This window comes from Eleutherodactylus coqui, chromosome 5 (assembly GCF_035609145.1).
Source record: "Eleutherodactylus coqui strain aEleCoq1 chromosome 5, aEleCoq1.hap1, whole genome shotgun sequence".
In the NCBI taxonomy this organism is placed as follows: Eukaryota; Metazoa; Chordata; class Amphibia; order Anura; family Eleutherodactylidae; genus Eleutherodactylus; species Eleutherodactylus coqui.
In genome coordinates, this window is record NC_089841.1 from 129985679 (window position 1) to 130013640 (window position 27962).

The window sequence follows — 27962 nt, forward strand, 5'->3', positions numbered from 1 at the left end:
TGATTGGCTGAGCCAGGGCACTCGTGCACCAATCATAGCAATCCCTTCCTGGAGGCGGGGATTTTGATTCTCCAATCCAGGGAGGGCTGGTAGAAGTGCGGAGGTGACCCGTGCCGAAAATGACAGTGCTCCTTAGGTGATGTATTATTTTTTAAAACATTTTTCTGCAGCTAGGGCTTCTTTTCAGGATAGGGCTTATATTTCAAAAGCTCCAACCCCCCCTCCCAAAAATACTCGCATTTAGTGCTACAAAGTAACACGCGACTTTTTAGCACTACAAAATTGTGGTATTGCAGCGAGAAAATGCAGCGATATTGCACAGACTATCGATGTGATATCGCTGTAATTTTCTCATGATATTGTGTCGCCTGTGTAAAGGAGGCCTTATAGGATACACTGACTTTCCCCCACTTTGGGGGGAAAAAAGGTGTATCCTATAAAGTGAAAAATACAGTAATTGGTATAGCCCTGTCTAATCTATTAAAAATTGGATTATTGTCCCTGCATAATGAATGCCATAGAAGAAACAAAACAGGACTGTGCTTTTTTTTGGTCACCCTGTCTTAAAGAAAAAAATTGAATAAAAAGCAATCAAAAAGTTATACATACTCCAAATAGATATACATTTTTAATTCATTGGGGATATTGAAGATAGCAAAAACTTTTTTTAAACCCTTTAAGTAGTACAACATGAAAATAAAATTGTAGTAAATTAGATCGACTTAATCATACTGACCCACAAAGTAATTTTTACCGTACCAGGGATGCAAACAAACAAAAAAAAAAAAACTCCCTCTCTAGGAATCTTGAAATTGGGATCTTTTTTCCATTACCCCCCACTTAGAAATGTTTAAAGGTTTTCCAATGCATTGTATGGTTCATTAGCCCCGTAAGGACGCAGCCTATTTTGAACCGAAGGATGCAACAGAGCTTTGGTATTTTAATGTCCACTTTTAAAACGCCATAATGTTTTTACTTTTCCATCACCATAGACATATAAGTGGTGATGACTTTGGGTGGTGAGCTGTAGTTTTTATTGGTACCATTTTGGAGTATTTTTAGTGTATGGGCATTGTGTAGCAGCACATCAATTCTGCCATTACTGTTTTTTTTTTTTTCGAGGGCATACTGCCCACTGTTTTTTTCTTGAGCTCAATATATAAACGGTATGAAATAAGCTAAAAACAAAGATGAAACATTATGGAAAAGTGATAGCGCCATCCAGTGGCGTAGCTATTGGCTCATGCAAAAGTTTATCTTGGAGCCCCCCAACTTCTCTTAACTCCTTAATGCAGATGTGTAACTTGAAGCTCCTGGGCCCCATGCATAACCAGTAACAAGGCCCCCAACTATAATGCTTTATTCAAAGTACTGGTCTCCCTATAGGGTGCCTGCACACGAGCAGAATTTCAAGCGCGTGATTTTAGGCACATAATCCGCCCCAGACCGCAGCCAATATACTCCTATGAGGATCCGCAGTTGTCCCCAGACGGACGGATGTGTATCGCGTTTTTTCACGCGCGTGAAAAAATCTGCGACCTGTTCTAATTTTGGTCGGATCATGTGCGTGAAGCCTCCAATACAAGTGAATGGGTGCGTTTTTTCACGCAGTACATCCGCAGTGCAGCTGCGGATGGAGTCACTGGTTGCTATGACTACAGGAAGTAGGCATGGTAGGAGGCGTCCCAACACACAGCACAGAGCTTCACAGGCACATTTCAACTGCAGATCTGTCCTTTCAGTCCCCTCATCTACCAGAGAGCAGCCAGCAGACACCAGCCTGCCACAAGCCATAATGATCGACATGGGGAAACTTGTGGCAATCATGCAGGACTTCCCCAGCCTATGGGACAGTAACTCCCCAGAATACCTCGACAAGAACAGAAAGGAACAATCCTGGTGTCTACTGTCCGCGCAGGTTTATGGGGATGCGTGGACGAACGTAGTAGAAGCAGAACAGAAGAACTTGTGTGAGTATTATTCGCTATTGCGTCAAATGTACTTTTTTTTTCATTTTAACCCCTCAGTGGCCAAGCAGTTTTACTTTTGTTTTTATTGTGCTTTTTTCCATCCCCACTTTTAACCCCTTAGTGACGGAGCTTTTTTGCTTTTTTCCTTTTTTTCCCCCTACTCCCTAAAAAATCGTAGTTCCTTTATTTATCCATCGACGTCGCTGTATAAGGGCTTGTTATTTTTTTGCGGGACGAGTTGTATTTTGCAATGGCACTATTTATTGTACCATATAATTTACTGAAAAACCTTTAAAAATTGTAATCGGAGAGAAAAAAAAAGACTTTCCACCATCTTTCGGTCGTCCTGTTTCTGCAGCGCGCAAAGTGCAACAAAAACGACCCGATATTTTTATTCTATGGGTCAGTACGATTACTACGTTACCACACTTATATAGTATTTTTATAGTACGTCCGAAAAAAGTTACATGGATCAACCATGCCCACAAAGACATCTGCTCACCGGGTGAAAGCATGTTGCCAGAATAATTTAACGGTGCTTGCACAAGCAAGAGGGACAAAACGGAGTCTGGGTGTTGGTTTTTAAGCTGTTTTCCAGGGAATGGGCAGTTCTCTAGGGGTTGGGTTTACAATAAGGGTGTCTTCCGGATTTTTCTGCGCGTTTTTTTCCGCAACACATCCGCGTATATCCGCGCGTGATTTTTCACGCATCCGCACCTATCCGCAAGCACATTTAGGTACCATACGCGCGTGAAAATCCGCTAGTGGAATCCGGAACGCTCGTGTGCAGGCGGCCATATGGAGAAGAGAGGCCTTATGGGCACCCTAAGGCCTCATGTCCACGGGGAAAATCAGATCCGCTGCAGATTCTCCATGTAGAATCTGCAGCGGGTCCCTCCTGCCCCGCGGACATGAGCGCCGAAAATAGCAATTTAAAAACATTTACCTATCCGGCGCGGGCGGGGAATGTCAGCTGTTCCTCACGGCCGGATCTTCATTTTCGGCCGGCGGATGAATTCCTGACGCCGGCGGCACGTCGCCGGCACGTCGTCGACGTGCCGCGCGCATGCGCCGGGCACATCCGCCGAGCCGAAGCAAGGAAGATGCGGCCGTGAGGAACAGCTGACATTCCCCGCCCGCGCCGGATAGGTAAATACTTTAAATTCCTATTTTAGGTCTCCCGCGGATCCGGACGGCTTCCATAGGCTTCAATAGAAGCCCGCGGGAGCCGTCCCCGCGGGAGACCCGCACGAAAATGGAGCATGGTCCAGATTTTTCCATGCTCCATTTTTTTTAAAATCCCTTTTATTGACGATCCGCGGGTATTTATCTACCCGCGGGTGGTCAATGCATCCCTATGGGATGCGGATCCGCATGCGGGAGATCCGCTGCGGATCTTAAATCATATTTTGCCCGTGGACATGAGCCCTAAGGCTCCTGGGCCCCAGTGCAAAAGTATCCTCTGCTTCCCCTATAGTTATGCCAGTGGCGCTGTCTCCCATACAGATGGACGAGTGTAGAGTGTAGCTAACAGTTGTTTGGGTATATTCACATGTAGCAGATTTGTTACAGACACTTCTGCGGCTGTAACATTCATATGAATGGGGCTTGCAGAAATCTATGTACTTGCTGCCAAAACATCCAATTCAGATGAATAAAAAAAAAAACATAATCTGCATTACAAATCATGTGAACTTCGCCTACACATAACATAAATATTTATTATATACATAGGCATAACATTTAAACAACATTGGAAACACAGAGTGCAGTACAACTAGGCTGCAGTTTCCAGCACTGCCACTAGATGTCTACATTGCTGTAGACAGATGCTTATATGTAAAATAACTCACAAGGGTGACAAAAAATGAGCATTGTTTGTCTTAGCTATTACATGTGAGTAGTAAAAAAGCGCTTTTGTTACTGTAGGCAGCTATAAAAATGTGAAACATCTGAATAATAGCTGGCAGCTGCTACAAAGAAAGAAAATGTTCCTCGTGTGCTCAGTAGAACAATGTATGATTTGCCCAATGTTCATGGGAAATAATGTTGGAAACTGATGTTGCAAAACAGCCAAAGCGTTGTGACCCTCAGGATCTGTCACCAGGAAACCCATGAAAGCCGTCGTCCCACAAAAAATATTGCTTAAACTTATAACCACAATTATAAACACTTTTTGTATTTACACTTATTAACCCCTTGGCGACATCCATGCAGGATTTCTATGAAGCGGCCTCAGGAGCTAAGGCGGATCCATAAACAGCAGCAACTGCCGCGGTCAAAAATGGCTCAAATAGCAGCTCTTACCATTTAGATGCCGCAGTCAATTACCACAGCAGCATTTACATAGCGGGACAGAAGGAGGGGGCCGCCTCTGTCACCCAAAACATTCATTTGTCAAAAAGATTTGTACGACAGGGTGCTGCCATGGCTGTTTGCCTACAGGCCTTTCCTATGGCATGGCTTAATAGAATGCCTGTCCAAATACAATATACTGCAATAATGAAGTATCAACAAGTTGAAGTCCTTTATGGGGCTTAAAAAAAGGCAAAAAAAAGTATATATAGGTTAAAAACCCCTTTCCAGTATAAAATATTTAGAGTGGAAAGAGAACATTTGTTGGATCCACATTCCTAAAAGTCTGCTCTATTAAAGGGAGCCTGTTACCTCCCTGCAGCACCATAAACTAAGTTATGGTGCTGTTAGGCGAGATGACAGGGAGCCAGGTGATGTGCACAATACACAGAGAATAGACCACATTGATTTCAAGGGGACCGTCTTTATTCCTCTTTTGTGAGCACGCATTTTGCACATGCAGAAAGAAATGTAGCATGCTCTATTTTTGTGCGCACCAGGGGTCTCCATAGAAGTCTATCGGAGGTGCACAAATATGCGTTCAATATGCACGCAAATCTGCAATAAATAGTGCAACTCTGTGAAAAGAAAGCACACAGACCTGATTAGGCTAAATAGCCTTTTAAATTAAGGCGGGGGTGTCCTGCATCCATGTGAACATGCCCTGCAAGCGCAAAAGATACAGTGAAATGTGCCAATTCACAGCAAGAATGTGTAGCACACGAGAGTGCATATAGATACATGCACTCCTCTGAAGGAGCCCTAAGGGTGTCTTCAGACTGGCAAGAAAATCGCAAGTGTGAAGGCACCTTGCAAAAACATTGGTGCTGCTTGCGATTTTTTTTGTGCGAAAGTCAATAGGACTTTCTAATGTTGAAAACGCATCGCATTGCACAAAAAACACAAAGTTGTGCATTGCAATGCGATAAAAAGGAGGCTCCATAGGGAATCACGGGCGATCAAAAAACGCAGAAAGACAGGATATGCTGCGATTTTTCTTTTCACGCAACATTGCATGAGTGAAAACATCACAAATGTAAAGGAAACCATTGAAAAGCATAGGTTTCATAATTCTGCGCTTTCTTGCGAAATTTTATCGCCCGTGTGAAATTGGCCTAAAGTGATTCTGTCTAATCTTTGACACTTCCCTTGGCTATACTGTGATCCAAAACGGAAGAAGGAAACAATTGTGAAAGCAGGTGTAATAAGCCTGTAGTCACATGGCCACATCACACGGGTATGATCACGCATTGTGGATGTTACTGCGCATCTGCACCAAAAACGTAAAAATCCATACCATGCAGTGACGGCACAGCAGGCGGCGACGACAAAAGACGTATGAGCGGTCGTTAAGGGGTTAAGTGACAAAGTATTAAAATGGTTGTGATATAAGAATCAAGATATTTAGATAGAACATAAAGTAAATTTATTGGAGTACATTTTCAGGAAAGGAAACGTCAACAAACTCTGCACTAATTATATATATACGCCTGAGTTGGTACCCACTTTTCTTCTGTACTGTGGATGGTTCGCACCGCTCGCCGTCAGACGTGCGCCAGATTTTTTTTTAAACTCCTGCTTTTCGCAGAATCTGTGACCTGTCCACAATGTCAATTTGCGGACGGGACGCGTGTCGGATGGCTTCCATTGACTTCAATGGGAGCCGTCTGTGTGTACACCCCATGGGAATAGAGCATGCTGTGAACTTTCCTCCGCTCGTGGGAACCGCAATTGGTTTCTGCCAGTGTGACGGAGGAATCTGTTTCCCATAGCGTGCTATGAGTGGTATGTGCTGCGGATCCGCGGTACGGGTGCCCGCCATGGATTCCGCAATGCAAATCTGTTGCTGTGCAGCCGGCCTTACTCTGCAGCCCTGAAGCACATTCTGTACACACTATATACATATAAACACTACATACTATATGCAGGCGGCCATTGTGTGAGAAGGCCCCTCCTGCAGGCTCTCCTTCAGCCCGTCCGTCTGCAGCCTCCTCCCGACTATACAGGACCACATAGGCTGCTCTGCTCCCAGCTGAGAGGAGAAGGCAGGGGCGGGGCTTCAGACAGCTCCGCCTCCTCACCAGCTGACTGCATTGGCTGCTGCTGTAACAGCCACCAGACAAGCCCAACTGTCACTACCGGTCACTGACACTGGGAGGCAGAACAGCAGCGGCAGCACCATGGGAGTGGGACTGTGTAAACACCAAAAGCCTGAAGAGGTGAAAGCCCCCTCTCCACTTCCACCTGAAAGGTAAGTGTCCCAGGATATGGCTCAGTCATTCCGCTTGGGGTCCAATCTAGCTGTGTAGCCCTACAACCTCACAGCGCCATAAAGATGCGCCGGTTGCCATGGACACCCAATGACCTCATTAGCAAGGGCGCAGGGCGACCCACTGAGTTTTGTAGCCCCAGTCTAATGACGCCGGTGCTGATAGGATAGTGCCAAATGGTATTTTATCTGTAGCCATAATTTTAACCCTTTCATTCTCTAGCCATTTTTGCATTTTTCCCATCGTCTTTTTTTGTCCCGCCTTCCAAGTGCGTTGACTTTTTTCTTCTCCACCGACACAGTCCCATGAAGGCTTGTGTCCTGCGGGACACGTTGTATTTCCCAACCTCGACCCGCTGCAGCCCTTTTTACTTTTTCTCATCTTCATTTTTTCCACCACACACCCAAATTATCACGAGGGCTTATTCACACGGGCGAGAATCTCACCGCAGTTTTGTGCGTTGCGCGGCACAAAAAAAGTTGCACGAATATGACCTCCATTCTTTGGATTGGACTTATTTACATGAGCCATGCTTTATATATATATTCTCACCACAGCTTGTTCTATCTTTAGGTGTTTCCGTGAAACGCCTCGCCCATTGTTTTCAATGGGACCTTAAAAGACAACAGATGGCGCTCGCATGCCGTGCGATGTACATGTGAGTGCGATGTTTCCCAGTGAAATCAATAGGAAACACTTGTGGTCCTCTGACACACGTGCAACACGCGCCTGAGGATCGCAGTTTCACAGAAGTAACCCGTGGGAATATAGCCTAAGGCCGGGCTGACACAGCCGTATGCGTAAAATGCAGTCACGCAGCACTTACCGCTGTGGAGGCGCCAGTGAGCTGGCCTATTGTCGCGTACAGCAGCGATATCGTACTGCGCATGACAGGATATTTCACACACGCTATCATGCGTAATTTTCCTGTATTTTTTTATTTCCTGCACTGTTGCTTCGCAATGGCGCATATACATGCCACCCAAATGCAAAGTAATTCCGTATGGGCAGCATTAATTACGCACACATAGAGAGCAAAAGGTTCTCTCATACGTTATATGCGACAAAATAGAACATGCTGCCTTCTTTTTTGTGCTCGCGCAATACACAAATCTTACACACAAATGTGAACAAACCAGCCAGCATAAGGCAATGTATTTGATTGCCTGTGAATTATCGCATATCACACGCGCGTAATACGCAGTAGACGGCTTCTTGTTTCTTGTGGGATGAGTTGTATTTTCTGTGGTTCCACTTCTGTGGTGATACTCTATTTATTTATTTATTGATGCAATTTTTTTACTTTTAATATATATTTTTTAATAATTAAAAAAACCTTTATTTTACTTCTTTTTACATTTCTCTGTAGTTCTTGCTCATAGAGGACAATCAGATACCATAGTATTGCATTATAGTGTATCCTGACCAGTCATCTACGAGCAGCATTGCCATGACAACCAGATGGCACCTTGTCTTCTCATCGAACATGTGGGGAGTGGCGTTCAGCGTATTTAATGACTTAACACCCATGATCGGAGTGATCTCTGACTGGGGCTCTTGTGGACGGATGTCCGTTGTCAAAGATGGCTGACAGGCGCTGTGCATGTAGTGGACTTGGCCCCCGACGATGAGAAGAGGGTTAATGGTACCACTCAGTATACCAAATAATGTACTGGAAAGCCTAACAACATTTAAGCAAGGTGAACTAGAAAAAAATGCCCTTGCGCCATTATTCTTTGGAGTTGGTTTTTAAGGCATTTATGGTTTGGTTACAAATGCCTTGTTCCCTTTAGTCCGGGGTCAGCATGATTCCAATATCAAATTTCTGCAGTTTGTATTTTTTACTACTTTTTAAGAGTATAAAATAACCCTAATTTCTTTTTCTTTTTAAGGAAAAAGTTGCTTCGGAGCTCTATTTTTTATTTTTCTGCCAATGAGGCACTGTAAGGCCGTTTCCACACGGCTGAGAAAATTGCGCAAGATTTGCATTGTGAGATGCATGAATATGAACCCCATTTTTTTGAATGGGGTCATACAGGAGTGATTTTTTTTTTACTTGCAGCACATCCTATCTTTGGGTGTGCCCTCGCATAGAATCGCCCATTGCTTTCAATGGAGCCGGCTGCAGCATCACGCCACTTGCTAGGTAAACGCGAATGTGATGACTCCACATTGAAAACAAAGGGTGACACTCCACTATCCTGACAGCCGTGTTGGAGGATCGCTACTTCCTTGAAGTGATGGGAGGTGGTTTTGATATAAAAACACTTTGCATCAGTAGGAAAAGCGCATGTTGGCGAGTCCGATATCAGGCTGTGATTGGTTGTCCGAGATCGCACTCGCCCCTGTTTGAAATTAGCCTGAGGCGAGTTTCACACGGCCAAGTGTGATATTAAGCCGTGAAACTCGGCCTGATATTGTGCTCGGGAATGTGCGATGTACCCACTGACGGGAGGCGTTTTTCGTGTAAAAACCGCCTCCCATCACTTCAGTACACTTGTGATCCTTCGGCGTGGCTTTGGAGGAACTGCAATTGTCTCCTCGCATCACATGCTGCCCCTTTGAAAACAATGCGTGAGGAGTTCTGAGGGAATTCCCACAGATAGGACATGCCATGATTTTTTTCGCATTCCGCAATGTGGGAAAAAAAATAGCTCACGTATATGACCTCATTCAGAAGAACGGGGTTCATATTTGTGAGACTTGTGTGTATCGCCTAGGGGCTTTCCCAGAGCAAACTGTAGTTTTTATTAGTCCCTTTATGCAGGAAATACAACTTTTTGATTACCTTTTGCTCAATTTTTTTAGAGAAAATGGGCCTTATTTATCAAAATCACAGTCCACTGCCCCCACTGCTGGTGTGATGGTCTGTGAAACCATCACATATGATAGTCGGTCTTCCCTAGTAGTGGTATAAGGGACACTGACAGCTCAGCGATATGTTCAGGACATCCTGCAGCCACATGTGTTCCTCTCATGGGGGCTTTCAAGAGGCATTTTCCAGCAGCAGGATAATGCTCGGCAATGGTATCACAGGAATGTCCCCAAATGATTGTCACACTTCTGTGGCTGCCCAGTCGCCAGATTTACCACCAATAGAACATGGGTGGGACCAGCTGGGATGTCAACTTCAACAGCCTACAAGGCTCAGTTACAGCGAATGAGGACCGATGGCTCTGATAGTATAATCACTTCAAATATCAACATAAGGCTTTATTCACACAGGCATTGTGACTCTCGGCCACCCGCATCGCGGGCAAAAATCTTATGAACAAGAGAAAGACGCAATCAAGTCGCGGCTAAATCTTGTGTTTTCTCGCCCATTCAGACGGCCATGTGCGACATATATACGCCGCAGCCTGAAATTCCTTCGGTTGTGGGCAGAGTGTTTAGTGCTGCTAAATTCTCTCCCCCTCCCCTTGCCGGCTGATTGCTGCAATAAAAGCTCCCATAGAAGCCTATGGGAGCTACCAGCAAAGGGAGAAGGTAGAAGGGGGAGGGAGTTTAGCAGCGTTTGTCTGCTAAACTCCTACCCCTCACTTGCTGGCAGCTCCCATAAGCTTTTATGGGAGCTCCAAGCTGATCATGGCCAACATACGACAAGACCTATCTTTTCCATCCGGAATCTGCAGCGTATGTGCTATCTTTTCCGGATGGCCAATTTTATGAGCCGGAAAATCACCCGTCTGAACAAATGCATTGGAATACCATGCTTCAGACGGCCAATGTTTTATTGCCGCGAAATAGCTGCGATAAAACGTTCGTGTGAATAAGGTCTGACAATCACACCTCTAGCATCTTGATTTTTCTTTTACAATGAGTGTGTATGTGTATATACACAGTATTACTGTATTTATATATACTGTATATAGTGCTAACGTTATTGCACGTCCTCTGTTACAGTAATGCTGAAAGCCCAGAGACAGTGACAGCAGTCCAGGAAGACCAGGTAAGAATATGATGATGGAAGAACCTTGCAGAATACATACAGACTAAGGATGAGCGAGCATACTCGCTGAGGCACTACTCGCTCGAGTAATGTGCCTTAGACGAGTATCTCCCTGCTCGTCCTTAAAGATTCGGGGGCCGCCGCAGGGCGGGGAGCTGCGGGGGAGAGCGGGGGGGAACGGAGGGGAGATCTCTCTCTCCCTCTCTCCCACCCGCTCTCACCTAACAGGTGAATCGCGGCGGTCCCCGAATCTTTATGGACGAGCAGGGAGATACTCGTCTAAGGCACATTACTCGAGCGAGTAGTGCCTTAGCGAGTATACTCGCTCATCCTTAATACAGACCCATTATAGTCTATGAGGTGTGCGGGGAAGATCGGGCGGCACCTATCTTCCTGCTGTTATTTTCAAACTGCGATTTTGAGTTTGAAAAGCCAGCGAAAGGGAAGAATTTCCCCTTGTCCAGGTGCAACTACGTTCTGGGTTGGCAAGTGTAGCTGCGCCTACGCTCGTCTGAATCCACCCTATGGGTGTGCTCGTGTTTTAAGTGGGTGAAACCCCAAACTGAGTGTTTTCCCAAGGAAAGAAATACTTCACTACTGCTCTGAATAATACTATTCTTTCAACCTCTTGATAAACTTTTAGTGTTTACTTTCTTCATACGATACTTCGTCTTCCCAAGAAAAAGTTGAATGAAACATAAATTGTTTTCATTAGTAGCAGTTCTTGTGTAATGCCTCTTGAGAAATGAGGGGTATAGTTCTAGACTCTATTTGTATAAGCTTGTTGCTGGCAGACATTGTGAGGCATGGAGTTAAAGTCACTAGGATTTCAGTATCAGCCTGTTACCTTTTGTGTACACATAGCACTAACCAATTGATCCAAAAGTCTTATGTGTACACTTGGGTTTATTGTATTCTCAGCTCTATAATGAATGCAGTGTTCTTTTGAGTTTATAAGAAATGAACATTAAAATAGAAAATTGTGTTTCTATTACATATTGTAATAAAATATTTGATTTGGCTTGGACATTTCTTTCTTAGATTGCTAATCACAGAAGGTCAAAACTGCTACAAGATTTACAAATAGCTTTTTTGCAGAAAATGAATCTTAAAGGAGTTTTCCAAGATTACAAGTTATCCCCTATCTACAAAATAGGGGATATCTTGCTTATTGATGGGGTCAGTGTCCCGCTCTGCAGAAATATCCAAGAGCTTGCCACTTGGGTATCTTTGCAGTCCCATTGAAAGTATTTGAGAGCTATGCTATGTATTTAAGGTCCCATTGAAATCCACGGTGATGCTTTCCGAGGAACACAAAAAAATAGAACATGCCACACTTTTTTTTCCTCGCAGCATCACTATGAGGAAAAACATCACTCATGTGTATGACCCCATTCAAAAGAATGGAGTTCACATTCATTTGAGTTTTGTGCGTCTTGCAGTGCACACAACTCACATGAGATTCTCACCCGTGTGAAACCAGCCTTACTTCGGGGAGTGCAGTAAGCCTGTAGTGAGGAGGATGGGGGACACAGGACCCCCCCATTCCTGAGATTGGTGGGGGTCTCAGCGGTGAGACCCAACTGTTCCTCACATCACTTCGGGGATGCAGGGAAACTCAGCCATGGCAGAAGTTTGTGGAGTTTCTCCCATTGTGTTCAATAGGAGACCTTGCACTGTATTGCGTGCACCTAGCTCATTGTGCAATGCTGCTGCCGGCTTCATTGAAAACAATGGGCAATGCAATGCCATGTAGGAAAACATTGCTCCTGTATATGACCCAATTCAAAAGAATGGGGTTCATATTTCTGTGAGATTTGTGCGTCCTGCATTGCACAAATCTCGCGCGATTTTCTTGCCCGTGTAAAGCTGCCCTTAATAAGCATTGGTAGTAAAGACACTGAAATCGACAGCACTGGCCAATCAAAGCAGCATATAATATCTTAAGACTAATGATATATACTAATGCACAGTGTGCATCAGGTAGTCAGAGAAGCTGTATGGCCATCTTTGTTTTCCAGGACTAGAGGGTCACTTTAACTCTTGTTCTCCCGCCTTTAGTTCTGTAGCACATAGTGCTGACAATCAATGCCGCGGATCAGCCAATTCATAAATCCCGCCTTCACAACTCAATGCAGAGCTGAATGAACCAATCACAGCCCTCGCATTGGTTTATCATGCGCTGCATTGATTGGCTGAGTTGCACTGGATGAACCAATCAGAGCCATTGGTTCCTAGAGGCAGGATTTTTGAATCCCGAAACAAGAAAGTGATCTTCTGTGAGCGAACGAGGACTGCAGGACGCCCGTCGGAGCTCCAGGGAGCAGCAGGAGGACCCGGACCAAGCCTCCTGGGTAAGTATTCTTTTTTTTTCAGTGAATTCAGCTAGGGCTTATTCAAGGGGGAGGGCTTAAGCTTCTCGCAAAAAAATCACTTGCAGCAGCAAAGCGATGTACGATTTTTCATAAGAAAAACACATCACTGACGCTACAAAATCACGGGAACACAGCTGCGAAATCGCCGCAATTTTGTAGCGGTGATATCACTGTAGTCCGTGTGAAACAGGCCTTAGAGTTGGGGCAGTGTGGCAAATGTATTCAACATTTCCAGAAATAGACATTTCTAGTTTGTTCTGAAAGAAGTTTTGCTGCCCCAATTTAGGAATCAGTTGGGTCTCGGCTCATGGTCCGCTACAGACAGCTTTTTCTGATGTGACCATGAAGATGTTCTAAGGTAAATTTCCCTTATTTACACGGGCAAGAAATCGCCTGCGTTCTGTGTGTTGTATTGACCCATTATATTCAGTGGATACATTTAGATGGGCGATAGTGCGAAATGGAAAAATTGAGGTCAGTCCTATTTTCATGCAATTCATGCGTGAAAAATAGGACTTGCAACATGTGGTGGTTTTCACCTTGCACATCACTTGGACGGACTCTCCGTGTGCTGTGCGATGCAAATTGCGCTTGAGAATCTCAGGTGCAACTCGCTATTGGCCGTGTAAATGTGGCCTAAGACTAGTAGACTTCTTTTTAGGGATCTTTTACAATAAAAAATTTCAATATTTCAGTCCATATCATTACGGAAGGGAATGTTTCACCAGGTTCATGCTGCCACAAGTAGCCTGATCACACAACCAGTCTCCCAGCGATCAAGTGATCACATGTTCTGACCTCCTAGGATAGTTTATAACCCATGACATCTGTATTGCAGTGCTGATGCATCATGCCACCCAGCAGCTACGAGTGGTTATGTCATTGTACTGAAAGCAATTAATGCCAACTCCACTATGTGGAGAATAGTTGATACAGCAGTAAGAAGCTACTTTTTCCATCTGCCCCATAGACACATGTGCTTCATCTATCTGCAATGTCTAGTTCACAGATCTCAAGTCATTTCCAGTGAGGCATGTCTTCATCTAAACATAATGTCACTGTGATGAATTGCATTAATTAAAAGATCAGTACTTTGGAATAACAATGTACTTATAGAAATGTGCCGGAGTTTACTTAATAATCCCACATAATACCAGGTCCTTGTTGAATTTAAAAACGTCTTAATGCACAGTGAAGAGTCAAGCAAGTTTCCCAAATGTTATTTACATAAACGAAAGCTAAAATTAGCACCGATAAACTGTCAGGGCTCTTTCACACGATCTTATGCACTTTTACATTCTCTCGGATGCGCCGTAAAATTGCACAAACGGACGATTTTCTGCGATCAAGTCCCGTGCTTGATTAGCGTTTTCGCAGCCATTCACATGACCGGGTGCAACGGTTTTAGCGAAAAATACATCGCACCCCGAAATGCCCTCTCACAGCATAAATCCTCGTATTGACTTCCAATGCCTACATAGAGGCACCTGTAAACTTTTCATAGCATTGGATGCTGATAAAATGCCTCCCGCTCTCTTTCTTTTTCCAGCTCCCATAGGACTCGCCATATATCGGTCGAAACATAGTTCCAGAGCTATCTTTTTACCCGCCGTATACTTGGCCCCCCACGCATTTCGGTCGCGTATGTTCCATTTTTTATGGTGCAACGCTTTTACGCGCCATATAGTCGCCCGTGAGAACGAGAGCATTGGAACCAATGATCACGTATATCAGTCAGCTGTAAAAACACACCACATATGCGCTTTTTTGGGGATGTGGCTGTATTTACGATGCAATTTTCTTTGTGAGAAAAATATATCACAGCTCTACACATGCGATGTTCATGGGCATGAAAATCGCATGTTGCTTCAGTAATAAAAATAAAAATGCATCACACTTGCCTGATAATCACATCTACATGCAAGTGCGATGCAATTTTTTTCTTTTTGCTCCCAAGAGAAATAATAAGTGATTCTAGAATAGAACTAACAATAGTGAAACTCGCCTATGTAAATGAGTCAAAATCTGCACCATTGGTGATGCCACTTCTGCATCAAGCTGACTAGTAGCTCAGAGGCTTCCGGGTCCCACTGACAGCACAAGCATTGCGAGGTGAGTGCAGTGTCTACGGAAATCGTCTACGAATATGCCGCTGATTTCAAGTCAAATTCTGCACTAGATTTTGACTGTGCTGCAGAATTTTCCACTGAATTTTCCACTGCGGACATTCTACAGCATTTCTGCCCCGTGTGAACATATACTTAAAGGAAGCCCGTCACCAAGTTCATGCACTCCAAATCATGAGCAACATAAACCCGGAACAGGTATATATGCTGCATTTTAGAATACACATACTTCAAACATCCACTCTGAACAGAGTTTTGAGTAGTAGGGGCGACACGATGCTGGCCTCTACCCGCCTGGAGTGATAGTTCTCACCCTCCTTGTGTATAGGGAGAGAGTTATTAGGGCTGGCATGAGTCCTTGAAATGCAGGGCTTTTTACATATTTGCACCCAACAATATTTAATTGCCATTGAAAGAGTACACAAAGAAAAAGTTGATGTAATCGAACAAAGAAATAGTAAGGGTACATTCACACAATGTGGATTGAAGTCAGCATAAAGTTTTTTGACGCAGATCCACTTCAAACTTCACCCTCTTCCATTGAAAAGGTGAAATGTGCTTTACATTTGTGTCAACATCTGCACCAAACTGTAGATTTCAAGTGAATCTGCACTAAAATGTAAAGTGCAAAATATGCTGTGGATCCACCACAAAATCCACTACATGTGAACGTACCCAAAAAGAATGTTTGTTTGGGGCAGAAATGCCTCAGATATTCCACAACAGATTTGCATGCAGAAAATACCACAGCACTCCCAAATGGTATTTACATCTGGACTTTGACTTAACTATTCTAGAATGCTCTTGTTACGGTGTGTCATCCATAACAGCTAGTAGACCCAGGATGGCGTTATTTCGCCAGCTCTGCTGTTTGAGGTCCCTCTGACATTGTCTGTTGGCAATACCTCACTGGGGCCTTCCTCTCCACTCTAACATAACATCTCCTATGGTGTATAGACTAATTGGTTTACAGGGAGGTGTGTCACCTGGTTGGCCAATCAGCCATGGTGGGAGTATATTTAATCTGGTCACACCCATTCCTGATTCATTCTGCAGTCTGGCTGTTTGTGTGCTGTGCAGCTCTCTGTCTGGAGCAAATTTAATGTATGAGTCTAGTTCTATGTTGTGTCAGATGGTTATAGTCTGTTGGTGTTTGCCTGGATCCAAATTAGAACTCATGTTTGCGCCCCTCCAGGCATAGGTGTGTGGACACCCGAATCCCCCTCTAGCTGTAGGTGTGCGGACACCTGGTCTGAATATATGCCTTCTGTCTATAAGTGTGTGGACGTCTGAATCCATGTCTTGTTTGGTGTGTGGGGTATGTATGGGGGTTATCTTACATCTGTCTATTTCTGTCCATAGATGGAAAGCGGACAGACTAGGTGCTTAGGTATGAGATTCAGGGCTGTTCTTGTCAGTATGATAGCCCTGCTCATAGGTAGGGTCTTCTACTCCATAAGGTGCTTGAGATAACTTTTCCTTTTATGTTGGTCAGTGTGGTCCATCTTGGACTGTTGCATCTTGGTGTGAACCCCTTTCTTCTTTCATTCATGCAGGCAAGGTGAATAAGCCATTCACAATTGTAACAGCTCTATTTCCTTTTTCCATCCTGTCTTTGGCTGATTTATTCTCTGTTCACAGCTGTGCCCATGTGTCCGTTCAGAGCTTACATTTTCTCAGAACCATAACATTTAATGTATCATTCTTAAGACTGATACAGTTGCAAGAAAAAGTAACAACACTTTCGAAATGCTTTAATTTATTTTTTGCGTTTCTTACTAATGAAATATCTGATTTTATTATCCAAGTCACAATTACAGATAAACACAATGTAAAGGCTCATTGACATTAGCACCAGAGGTTCTGTTCTGTACCTCTGGGGCTGCTTTCTGCTAGAAAACAGGACATATAGCGCAGCAAGCTGCCCTAATTCACCCTTTAAATTTCATCAAAATGCCGGATTGCTAGCCAGAAATCAAACTGACCCCATTATAGTCAATGGGGCGCTGGTCCGTTGTGTCATAAGACAGAGCCGCTCGTTCAGGATCCAGTGTCTTGCTCACCGAACTGAGCTGGAAAACAGAACTCCTGAACGCTGATGTGAACGAGCCCTAACTAAAGTAATAAAGTGCAGAGTTATGCTGCTTGTGTCTTTTAGGGCGCGGTCACACGAGCGTAGGCGTATTTACGTTCGCACGTGCGCAGCGTTTAATCGCCGGAAAGAACGTTTTTCGGCGATCATGACCAGAGCTAGAAAGCATATTATCGTTTGTTCCTACTTTGCAAACTATCTTTTCGGCCATCGAATATGCGTTGGCGCGTATTTCGGTCGCATATGTTCCGTTTTTTTTTCGGGTTGCCGTTTTTACACGCCGTAAAATCGCCCGTGCGAACGAATACATTGGAAACCAATGCCTCAGATGGTCACGTTTATACGATTGGGCGCAAAAACGCGCCGTTTATGCGCTCGTGTGAACGCACCCTTATTGAGTAAAAACCGGAGACAAATCACTTGAGTTTCCAACAGCCATTCCAGCGATGATTGCTCCTGTGCTTTTACATAGGATTATACAATCATCGCTCAGTGAATGGGGTAAACAGGCCATTGTTCATAGATGAATGACGACCTGTTTACATGGAATGATGCAGTGGCAGATCAATGATGATTTTTAGGCCTGCATGAAATGTTCTTTCACTACGTGTTCACACTACACAATTATAGTGGAAATCGCTCGATCTAACAAGTGTGTTACACGATAATTGTGCCATATAAGGCCTCCTGCCCACGGACGCTGCTGCTCTCAGGGCCGGATTCTGCTGCGGGATTCCATCTCTGTCATGTGCAGGGGGCCTTAAGGGTGCTTTGCTTTTTCCCCAGCAATGTGCATATATACTCAAAGTCCTCTATAAAAGACATGACTGGTACAACTGTTTGTGTGTTATTAGTTTAATTACACTATATCTGTTTATACTGTGGTTTCCTAAAAACAAGACCCTGTCTTATATTAATTTTTGCCCCAAAGAAGCACTAGGTCTTATATTTGGGGGATGTCTTCTTATACTTATCTAGCAGGCTCAGTCCAGGTCCCTCCCTCTGATGCACTTCCCGCAGTCCTTGGCCACTTCTACAACATCACTCCCTGGTTATGGGATTCATAAATCCTGCCTCCAGGAATAGATGGCTGTGATTGGTTCTTTGATCGCTGCTCAGCCAATCAATGCAGTGCTGGATGAACCAATGGGATGGCTGTAATTGGTTTATCCAGTGCTGCATTGGTTGGCTGAGCAGTGGTGGAAGAACCAATCAACAGCCATCGCATTGTAGAGGCAGTATTTATAAATTGGCTGAGCTGCAGCCAATCACAGCCATCGCATTGGTTCATCCAGCACTGCATTGATTGGCTGAGCAGCGATCAAAGAACCAATCAATCAATGCAGTGCTGGATGAACCAATGTGATGGCTGTAATTGGTTTATCTAGTGCTGCATTGGTTGGCTGAGCAGTGGTGGAAGAACCAATCAACAGCCATCATGTTGTAGAGGCAGTATTTATAAATTGGCTGAGCTGCAGCCAATCACAGCCATCGCATTGGTTCATCCAGCACTGCATTGATTGGCTGAGCAGTGGTCAAAGAACCAATCACAGCCATTGCATCCTGGAGGTGAGATTCATGAATCCAGTAACCAGGAAGTGATGTCGTACGAGCGGCTAAAGACTGTGGGGACAAAGCCGAACCCCCAGAGAGCAGTGGGATGGGTCTGGACTGAGCCTGCCAGGTAATGTATTCTTTTTTTTGTGTAGTGTAACTAAGGCTTTTTTTGGGGGTAGGGCTTATATTTCAAGCCTCTCAAAAATTAGGCTAGGGCTTATTTTCGGGGTAGGTCTTATTTTCAGGGGAAAGGGGTAATAGTGACTAAGTTAGCAAACAGACTACATTTTATTAGTAATCAATGCAGACATGCGGGTAATTCCAAAGGATTCACTTACTTTTTATTGCAATTCTATATGTTACAGAAACTAAGCAGCAGTACATGTGAAATAGACTTTGTTCACAGACAGCAATCTAAGTCAACTTTCTACATGCCAGATGCAATAAAACTAGAGACACTTTACCAGTGTTAATCTGCATGCAATAGTAATACGGGGGCCAAGGAAAATTCAGACTTCCAATTTTCCAACAGGGTAAAAGCATAAGGCTAGTTCCAAAAAACTGAGACACATGGGAGCTCTAGTATCGAAATAAACCTAAGAAGAATGTTCTGCGGTGGAATACAGGGGAAAAGGATTATTAAACTGAAAAAGAAAAGTTTTCTATGGTGGAAGAGTGCCTGATCCAGACATTGTCTTTTGCATACATATGTGACAAAAGATTAGACCCGTTCAGGTTTAAATATAATTAAGAAGGGTATCAGAACAATGACATATTGTTTAGACATTACAATGATACTTCCAGTGACGAGCACGGGTCATTTCATGTCAGAATAGTAAAAGTTGACCTTGAAAATCTCATTAGTTGACATTACAGAATACAATTCTGTTTTCAGTATTTCCTTCATGACTGTCCCACCCATATTTTCGTTGAGGCTTTTAGTCAAACATGTGGCTTGCTTGGAAATGCTGTATATTATTTTTACCTACACCCACAGTTACTTTATACGCATTTTGATGACGGGAGTTGAACTTTTGAATGTTCACCGTGGCCCTAGTGCTCAGATTCGATATGGAATACACGAATCTGACATTTGGAGATGGGCTAAGGGCCAATTTTAGACCTTTATATTACGTAAAGTGGGCTCTAGCTAGGATAAGCAGCATTAGGTAATCATGTCTTAAAAGGTAACCTGGCAAGTCCTATGAGCCCTATAAACTAAGTTTTGGGCTCAGTGCATTGAGTGGACTCCTTCTCTTCATTGTGTGTGGTCAGTGTGAGCAGGAGTCCACTTCATGGACCAAGGCTTGTGAATATGATATCACCGGACTTTGCAATCCATGTCTTATGAGCCCATAAGCTTAGTTTGTAGGACCAGTTTTAGGGACTTATGGTAATTAACCAAAGTTTCAAAGCTACAGTTTTTAAGCTAAATGGCTTGTAATTTGTCTGTATATAGATATTTATTAGAGATGAGCGAGCACCAAAATGCTCGGGTGCTCGTTATTCGGGACGAACTTTTCGCGATGCTCGAGGGTTCGTTTCGAGTAACGAACCCCATTGAAGTCAATGGGCGACCCGAGCATTTTTGTATTTCGCCGATGGTCGCTAAGGTTTCCTTGTGTGAAAATCTGGGCAATTCAAGAAAGTGATGGGAACGACACAGCAACGGATAGGGCAGGCGAGGGGCTACATGTTGGGCTGCATCTCAAGTTCACAGGTCCCACTATTAAGCCACAATAGCGGCAAGAGTGGGCCCCCCCCCCTCCCAAAAACTTTTACTTCTGAAAAGCCCTCATTAGCATGGCATACCTTAGCTAAGCACCACACTACCTCCAACAAAGCACAATCACTGCCTGCATGACACTCCACTGCCAGTTCTCCTGGGTTACATGCTGCCCAACCGCCCCCCCTCCCCCCCCCACAGCGCACACCAAAGTGTCCCTGCGCAGCCTTCAGCTGCTCTAATGCCTCACCACCCTCATGTCTATTTAGAAGTGCGTCTGCCATGAGGAGGAACCGCAGGCACACACTGCAGAGGTTGGCACGGCTAGGCAGCGACCCTCTTTAAAAGTGGCGGGGCGATAGCCCACAATGCTGTACAGAAGCAATGAGAAATAGAATCCTGTGCCACCGCCATCAGGAGCTGCACACGTGGGCATAGCAATGGGGAACCTATGTGTCACACACTATTCATTCTGTCAAGGTGTCTCTGCATGCCCCAGTCAGACCGGGCTTTTTAATTCATAGACACAGGCAGGTACAACTCCCTATTGTGAAGTCCCTGTCGACCGACAGCATGGGTGGCTCCCTGGAACCCACCGGCGGTACATAAAAATATCCCATTGCAGTGCCCAACACAGCTGAGGTAGTAATGTCGTGCTTAATGCAGGTGAGCTTCGGCCCACACTGCATGCCCCAGTCAGACTGGGGTTCTTTACAAGTGGAAACAGATGCATTTATAATTCCCTGTGGACCCACAGCAGGGATGGGTGCCAGGAAGCCACCGGCGGTACATAGAAATATCCCATTGCATTGCCCAACACAGCTGAGGTAGTAATGTCGTGCTTAATGCAGGTGGGCTAAAAATTTATTTGATTACACTGTAGGCGAGGGCCCACAAAAATTGCTGTATCAACAGTACTAATGTACCTGAAAAAAATTGGCCATGGCCAACCAAGAGGGCAGGTGAAACCCATTAATCGCTTTGGTTAATGTGATGTGGCTTAAGTGGTAACTAGGCCTGGAGGCAGCCCAGTTTAACGAAAAATTGGTTCAAGTTAAAGTTCCAACGCTTTTCAGAGCATTGAAACATCTAAAAATTGTTTAGAAAAATTATGAGTGAGCCTTGTGGCCCTAAGAAAAATTGCCCGTTCAGCGTGATTACGTGAGGTTTCAGGAGGAGGAGCAGGAGGAGGAGGAGGAGGAATATTAGACACAGATTGATGAAGCAGAAATGTCCCCGTTTTGGATGGTGAGAGAGAACGTAGCTTCCATCCGCGGGTGCAGCCTACGTATTGCTTACGTATCGCTGCTGTCCGCTGGTGGAGAAGAGAAGTCTGGGGAAATCCAGGCTTTGTTCATCTTGATGAGTGTTAGCCTGTCGGCACTGTCGGTTGACAGGCGGGTACGCTTATCCGTGATGATTCCCCCAGCCGCACTAAACACCCTCTCCGACAAGACGCTAGCCGCAGGACAAGCAAGCACCTCCAGGGCATACAGCGCTAGTTCAGGCCACGTGTCCAGCTTCGACACCCAGTAGTTGTAGGGGGCAGAGGCGTCACCGAGGATGGTCGTGCGATCGGCTACGTACTCCCTCACCATCCTTTTACAGTGCTCCCGCCGACTCAGCCTTGACTGGGGAGCGGTGACACAGTCTTGCTGGGGAGCCATAAAGCTGGCCAGGCCCTTAAAGACTGTTGCACTGTCTGGGCTGTACATGCTGCCTGATCTCCGCGCCTCCCCTGCTACATGGCCCTCGGAACTGCGCCTTCTGCCACTAGCGCTGTCGGATGGGAATTTTACCATCAGCTTGTCCGCCAGGGTCCTGTGGTATAGCAACACTCTCGAACCCCTTTCCTCTTCAGGAATGAGACTGGGAAGGTTCTCCTTATAGCGTGGGTCGAGCAGTGTGTACACCCAGTAATCCGTAGTGGCCAGAATGCGTTGAATGCGAGGGTCACGAGAAAGGCATCCTAACATGAAGTCAGCCATGTGTGCCAGGGTACCTGTACGCAACACATGGCTGTCCGCACTAGGAAGATCACTTTCAGGATCCTCCTCCTCCTCCTCAGGCCATACACACTGAAATGATGACAGGCAACCAGCATGGGTACCGTCAGCAGTGGGCCAAGCTGTCTCTTCCCCCTCCTCCTCATCCTCCTCATCCTCCTCCTCCTCCTCCTGAACGCACTGAGATATAGACAGGAGGGTGCTCTGACTATCCAGCGGCATACTGTCTTCCCCCGCCCCCGTTTCCGAGCGCAAAGCGGCTGCCTTTATGGTTTGCAGGGAACTTCTCAAGATGCATAGCAGAGGAATGGTGACGCTAATGATTGCAGCATCGCCGCTCACCACCTGGGTAGACTGATCAAAGTTTCGAAGGACCTGGCAGATGTCTGCCAACCAGGCCCACTCTTCGGAAAAGAATTGAGGAGGCTGACTCCCACTGCGCCGCCCATGTTGGAGTTGATATTCCACTATAGCTCTACGCTGCTCATAGAGCCTAGCCAACATGTGGAGCGTAGAGTTCCACCGTGTGGGCACGTCGCACAGCAGTCGGTGCACTGGCAGATTAAAGCGATGTTGCAGGGTGCGCAGGGTGGCAGCGTCCGTGTGGGACTTGCGGAAATGTGCACAGAGCCGGCGCACCTTTACGAGCAGGTCTGACAAGCATGGGTAGCTTTTCAGAAAGCGCTGAACCACCAAATTAAAGACGTGGGCCAGGCATGGCACGTGCGTGAGGCTGCCGAGCTGCAGAGCCGCCACCAGGTTACGGCCGTTGTCACACACGACCATGCCCGGTTGGAGGCTCAGCGGCGCAAGCCAACGGTCGGTCTGCTCTGTCAGACCCTGCAGCAGTTCGTGGGCCGTGTGCCTCCTATCTCCTAAGCTGAGTAGTTTCAGCACGGCCTGCTGACGCTTGCCCACTGCTGTGCTGCCACGCCGCGCGACACCGACTGCTGGCGACGTCCTGCTGCTGCTGACACATCTAGATTGCGAGACAGAGGTTGAGGAGGAGGAGGAGGAGGAGGAGGGTGGTTTAGTGGACGAGGCATACACCGCCGCAGATACCACCACCGAGCTGGGGCCCGCAATTCTGGGGGTGGGTAGGACGTGAGCGGTCCCGGGCTCTGACTCTGTCCCAGCCTCCACTAAATTCACCCAATGTGCCGTCAGGGAGATATAGTGGCCCTGCCCGCCTGTGCTTGTCCACGTGTCCGTAGTTAAGTGGACCTTGCCACTAACCGCATTGGTGAGGGCGCGTACAATGTTGCGGGAGACGTGGTCGTGCAGGGCTGGGACGGCACATCGGGAAAAGTAGTGGCGACTGGGAACTGAGTAGCGCGGGGCCGCCGCCGCCATCATAGCTTTGAAGGACTCAGTTTCCACAACCCTATACGGCAGCATCTCAAGGCTGATAAATTTGGCTATGTGGACGGTTAACGATTGAGCGTGCGGGTGCGTGACGGCGTACTTGCGCTTGCGCTCCAACAGTTGCGCTAGCGACGGCTGGACTGTGCGGTGCGAGACATTGGTGGATGGAGCCGAGGACAGCGGAGGTGAGGGTGTGGGTGCAGGCCATGAGACGGTTGTGCCTGTGTCCTGAGAGGGAGGTTGTATCTCAGTGGCAGGTTGGGGCACAGGGGGAGAGGCAGCGGTGCAAACCGGAGGCGGTGAACGGCCTTCGTCCCACCTTGTGGGGTGCTTGGCCATCATATGTCTGCGCATGCTGGTGGTGGTGAGGCTGTTGGTGGTGGCTCCCCGGCTGATCTTGGCGCGACAAAGGTTGCACACCACTGTTCGTCGGTCGTCAGGCGTCTCTGTGAAAAACTGCCAGACCTTAGAGCACCTCGGCCTCTGCAGGGTGGCATGGCGCGAGGGTGTGCTTTGGGAAACACTTGGTGGATTATTCGGTCTGGCCCTGCCTCTACCCCTGGCCACCGCACTGCCTCTTGCAACCTGCCCTGCTGATGCCCTTGCCTCCCCCTCTGAAGACCTGTCCTGAGTAGGCGTTGCACACCAGGTGGGGTCAGTCACCTCATCGTCCTGCTGCTCTTCCTCCGAATCCTCTGTGCGCTGCTCCCTTGGACTTACTGCCCTTACTACAACCTCACTGCAAGACAACTGTGTCTCATCGTCATCGTCCTCCTCACCCACAGAAACTTCTTGAGACAGTTGGCGTAAGTCCCCAGCCTCTTCCCCCGGACCTCGGGAACTTTCGAATGGTTGGGCATCAGTGACGATAAACTCCTCTGGTGGGAGAGGAACCGCTGCTGCCCAATCTAAGCAGGGGCCCGAGAACAGTTCCTGGGAGTGTTCCCGCTCCTGAGCAGGTGTCATTGTAGTGGAGTGAAGAGGCTGGGAGGAAGGAGGAGCAGCAGACAGAGGATTCGGATTTGCAGCACTGGACGGCGCAGAACTGTGGGTGGATGATAGCTTGCTCGAAGCACTTTCTGCCATCCAGGACAGGACCTGCTCACACTGCTCATTTTCTAATAAAGGTCTCCCGCGTGGACCCATTAATTGGGCGATGAATGTGGGGACGCCAGAAACGTGCCTCTCTCCTAATCGCGCAGCAGTCGGCTGCGACACACCTGGATCTGGAGCTCGGCCTGTGCCCACACCCTCACTTGGCCCTCCGCGTCCTCGGCCACGTCCACGTCCACGTCCTCTAGGCTTACCCCTACCCCTCAGCATGCTGTATTACCAGTGATTTGAAGTTTAATATCTGTGGTGTGGCCCTCAAAAAGTGTCACACAAGTATAGTGTAGCAGAGTTATTAACTCTAGCAGAGCAGGTATTTGCCAGTCAGGATACACAATGGCGCTAGGCTGCAGTAAAGCGTAGCTGGTTGCGTCAGATTTTTGTACGTTGTACACGCAGCACACACGTACACGCAGACCTTAGGACTGACACAGGCAGGCCAAATATAATTTTTTTCCTTTTTAGCAAAGGGAAGACCCCACTGCGTGTATTCAATGAATAATAAATGTCTTCTGGCCCTGCCTACACAATTCTATCCCTGTAGTATTAATGCCGGGTGCAATGCTCTGCACAGCCGGTTTTGAGAAAAAAAAAAAAATATGCAACACTGCTAACAGCAGCCTGGACAGTACTGCACACGGATAGAAGTGGCCCTAGAAAGGACCGTTGGGGTTCTTGAAGCCTACACTAACTCCTAACACTCTCTCTGCCTAACCCCCACTTCTGTCCCTATTGCTGGGCGCAATGCTCTGCAGATCCAATTTTGGACAAAAAAAAATAAAATACTGTGCTAACACAGTACTGCACACTAGTAGATGTGGCCCTGAGAAGGGCCGTTGGGGTTCTTGAAGCCTACACTGACTCCTAACGCTCTCCCTACAGCAGCACCAGCAGCAGCACTTTCCCTCAGCTAAGTCACAAGGCATGTGTGGCGAGCCGCGGGAGGGGCCGATTTTTATACTCGGGTGACATCTGATCGCCCCAGCCACTCACAGCAGGGGGGTGGTATAGGGCTTGAACGTCACAGGGGGAAGTTGTAATGCCTTCCCTGTCTTTCAATTGGCCAGAAAAGCGCGCTAACGTCTCAGAGAGGAAACTGAAAGTAACCGGAACACCGCGTGGTGCTCGTTACGAGTAACGAGCATCCCGAACACATTAATATTCCCACGAATATCAAGCTCGGACGAGTATGTTCGCTCATCTCTAATATTTATGGAATACTAGTGGCTAATAGCATGTAATAAAGAATGAGCTTTTTAACCAGATCACTGCTACCGACTACAATGCATAGGAGCTTCAATCCAAAGGATGGTGCTGGGAGGGCGAGAAGCTGCTTCAGCATCAGTAGGAGAGATTTGCAAAGGATTGAGCCTCAGCACTCACAGCAAAGTTAAAAACATGAATTCTTCACATTTGAAGATAAAAGGTACAAGAGCAGGGCAAAGCAAACACTTCAAGGAGACTCAATCCTTTGTAGTGGCCAACAGCATCTGTATCCATCATCAAATACATCTACGTCTTTGCTTTATCTTCTGCTGTTTTATGGAAATTCTAGAGTAAAGAAAAAGCTTGAAGTCTATGGAACTTATTTATGAAATCCCATAGCAAGCGACCCCATAGCAAGTGATCAGACTTAAGGTAATGTGTGTCAAGTGCTTGCTAAAAAAATTTAAAAAAGTCTGGTTTCTCTGGGCAATTGCTCCAGTTATTATTTAACTATTCATTTACCCATGACGCTTGCTGTTTATCTATCTGTCTGTCGTATTTTTTTGCTGGTGTTCTTCCACATGAAGATCATCTTTCCTGGTTCCGTGTGTGGGTCCAGTGCATTCCATGCTGACCATTGATCAGGTAACATCTTCCTATTGCTTTACACTGATAGGCTGGCTGGCAGTTATTTGCCTTAGTCAGCCTATCCGTGTTCTTCTGGGGGTTCTTATTCTGGCTCCTCCTGACAGGGGACGCTAGTTATACAGTTGTATTACCGGTCATACTCTTTGCTGTAGGATTTTTCCCTATTTCTTAGAATATAGCCTGTGTTCGTATTCTGTTGAAGTTCAGGTCTCTGTTCATTTGCCCTCTTTGCTTAATACTATTGTTTCCCTTCTTGTATTGTTCCCATTGTTGAGTCTATCGTGCGTTCTCTTGGCTCTATCCTAGTTAGTCCATCGTTGGTAGTTTCTCCTGTCTACCATTTTCCATCTAGGGACTTACAGGGAAGCTCCCAGGTCCCTGTTGTCGAGTCGCCCTTTCCAGGGCGGGAGCTCCTCTTTGTTGCTAGGTTCGGACACTTTAAAATCAGGGATAGACCATAGTCCTTCCGTGTCTGTGGTCTAGTACATCGACCAGCTTTTTCCTAGTCTTTCTCGTTGTGTCTGTTTAGACCTTTTCAGACATGACACTTCCATAGACGAAGTGCTTATAGCAGTCACCTGAGAGAATCCTAAAGTTGGCTTTCTTTGTAAGCTGACAGAGTTTTTTTTTAGCTCTTTCATGAGCAGCAAAAAATTACCGTATAAGAATTTTAAATGACACTGAAAACTTTATGTAGAGCTTTATTGTCATCAGTTGTCGCCAGGTCTTACTGTACTCTTGAGAAAAGTTCTGGTGTAGCTTTTGGTAGCATCCATAGCACATTGTGATAATTTAGCATTATAACTAAGTTATCATAACGCATTGCTGGGGCTACATGGAAACTTTTTGTAGTGCGACTGTTTGGTTTTAACTAACAAGCCACATTTTCAGTGCAGGGGAATAAGCTGATTGCATTGTTGTGAACTACATCTGTCACTTAATAGTTAGTGGTTGCCCGGGCCTAATATGACTTTTAAAAAAAACATAGATGCAAAACTGTCAAAACAATAAAAGCAGCAGTACTTATTTGTCCTGTCCCCAGCAATCCAGTGCTGCAGCCCCACAGTCCTCCTAGTCTTTGTTTAGGAACAGGCTGCCACCTGACTGCTGCAGCTAGTCAGAGGCCTCAGTGGTCATGTACCATTCTCCTGGCATCAATGTCCAGATACTGTGGTCCATGATGCCAGGAGAGTGGCACCTGACCACT

General features: G+C 46.1%; 1 protein-coding gene across 6 annotated transcripts in view; it reads left to right on the forward strand.

The window, feature by feature from the left end:
- The window catches only part of CTXN3 (cortexin 3), a 195537-nt gene that overhangs the window by 80556 nt on the left and 87019 nt on the right, over positions 1-27962 (forward strand). For 5 of the 6 annotated variants that reach the window (XR_010792820.1, XM_066603151.1, XM_066603152.1 and 2 more), the window contains one exon: positions 10499-10544. Coding sequence is in view for 4 of the 6 variants with exons in the window: in XM_066603151.1 (XP_066459248.1) it covers positions 10499-10544 (46 nt within the window). In the remaining 2 variants the exon portion in view is untranslated. Of the gene's footprint in view, positions 1-1522; positions 1971-10498; positions 10545-27962 lie in introns of those variants that run through there. The other variant, XR_010792821.1, reaches the window with a different exon arrangement.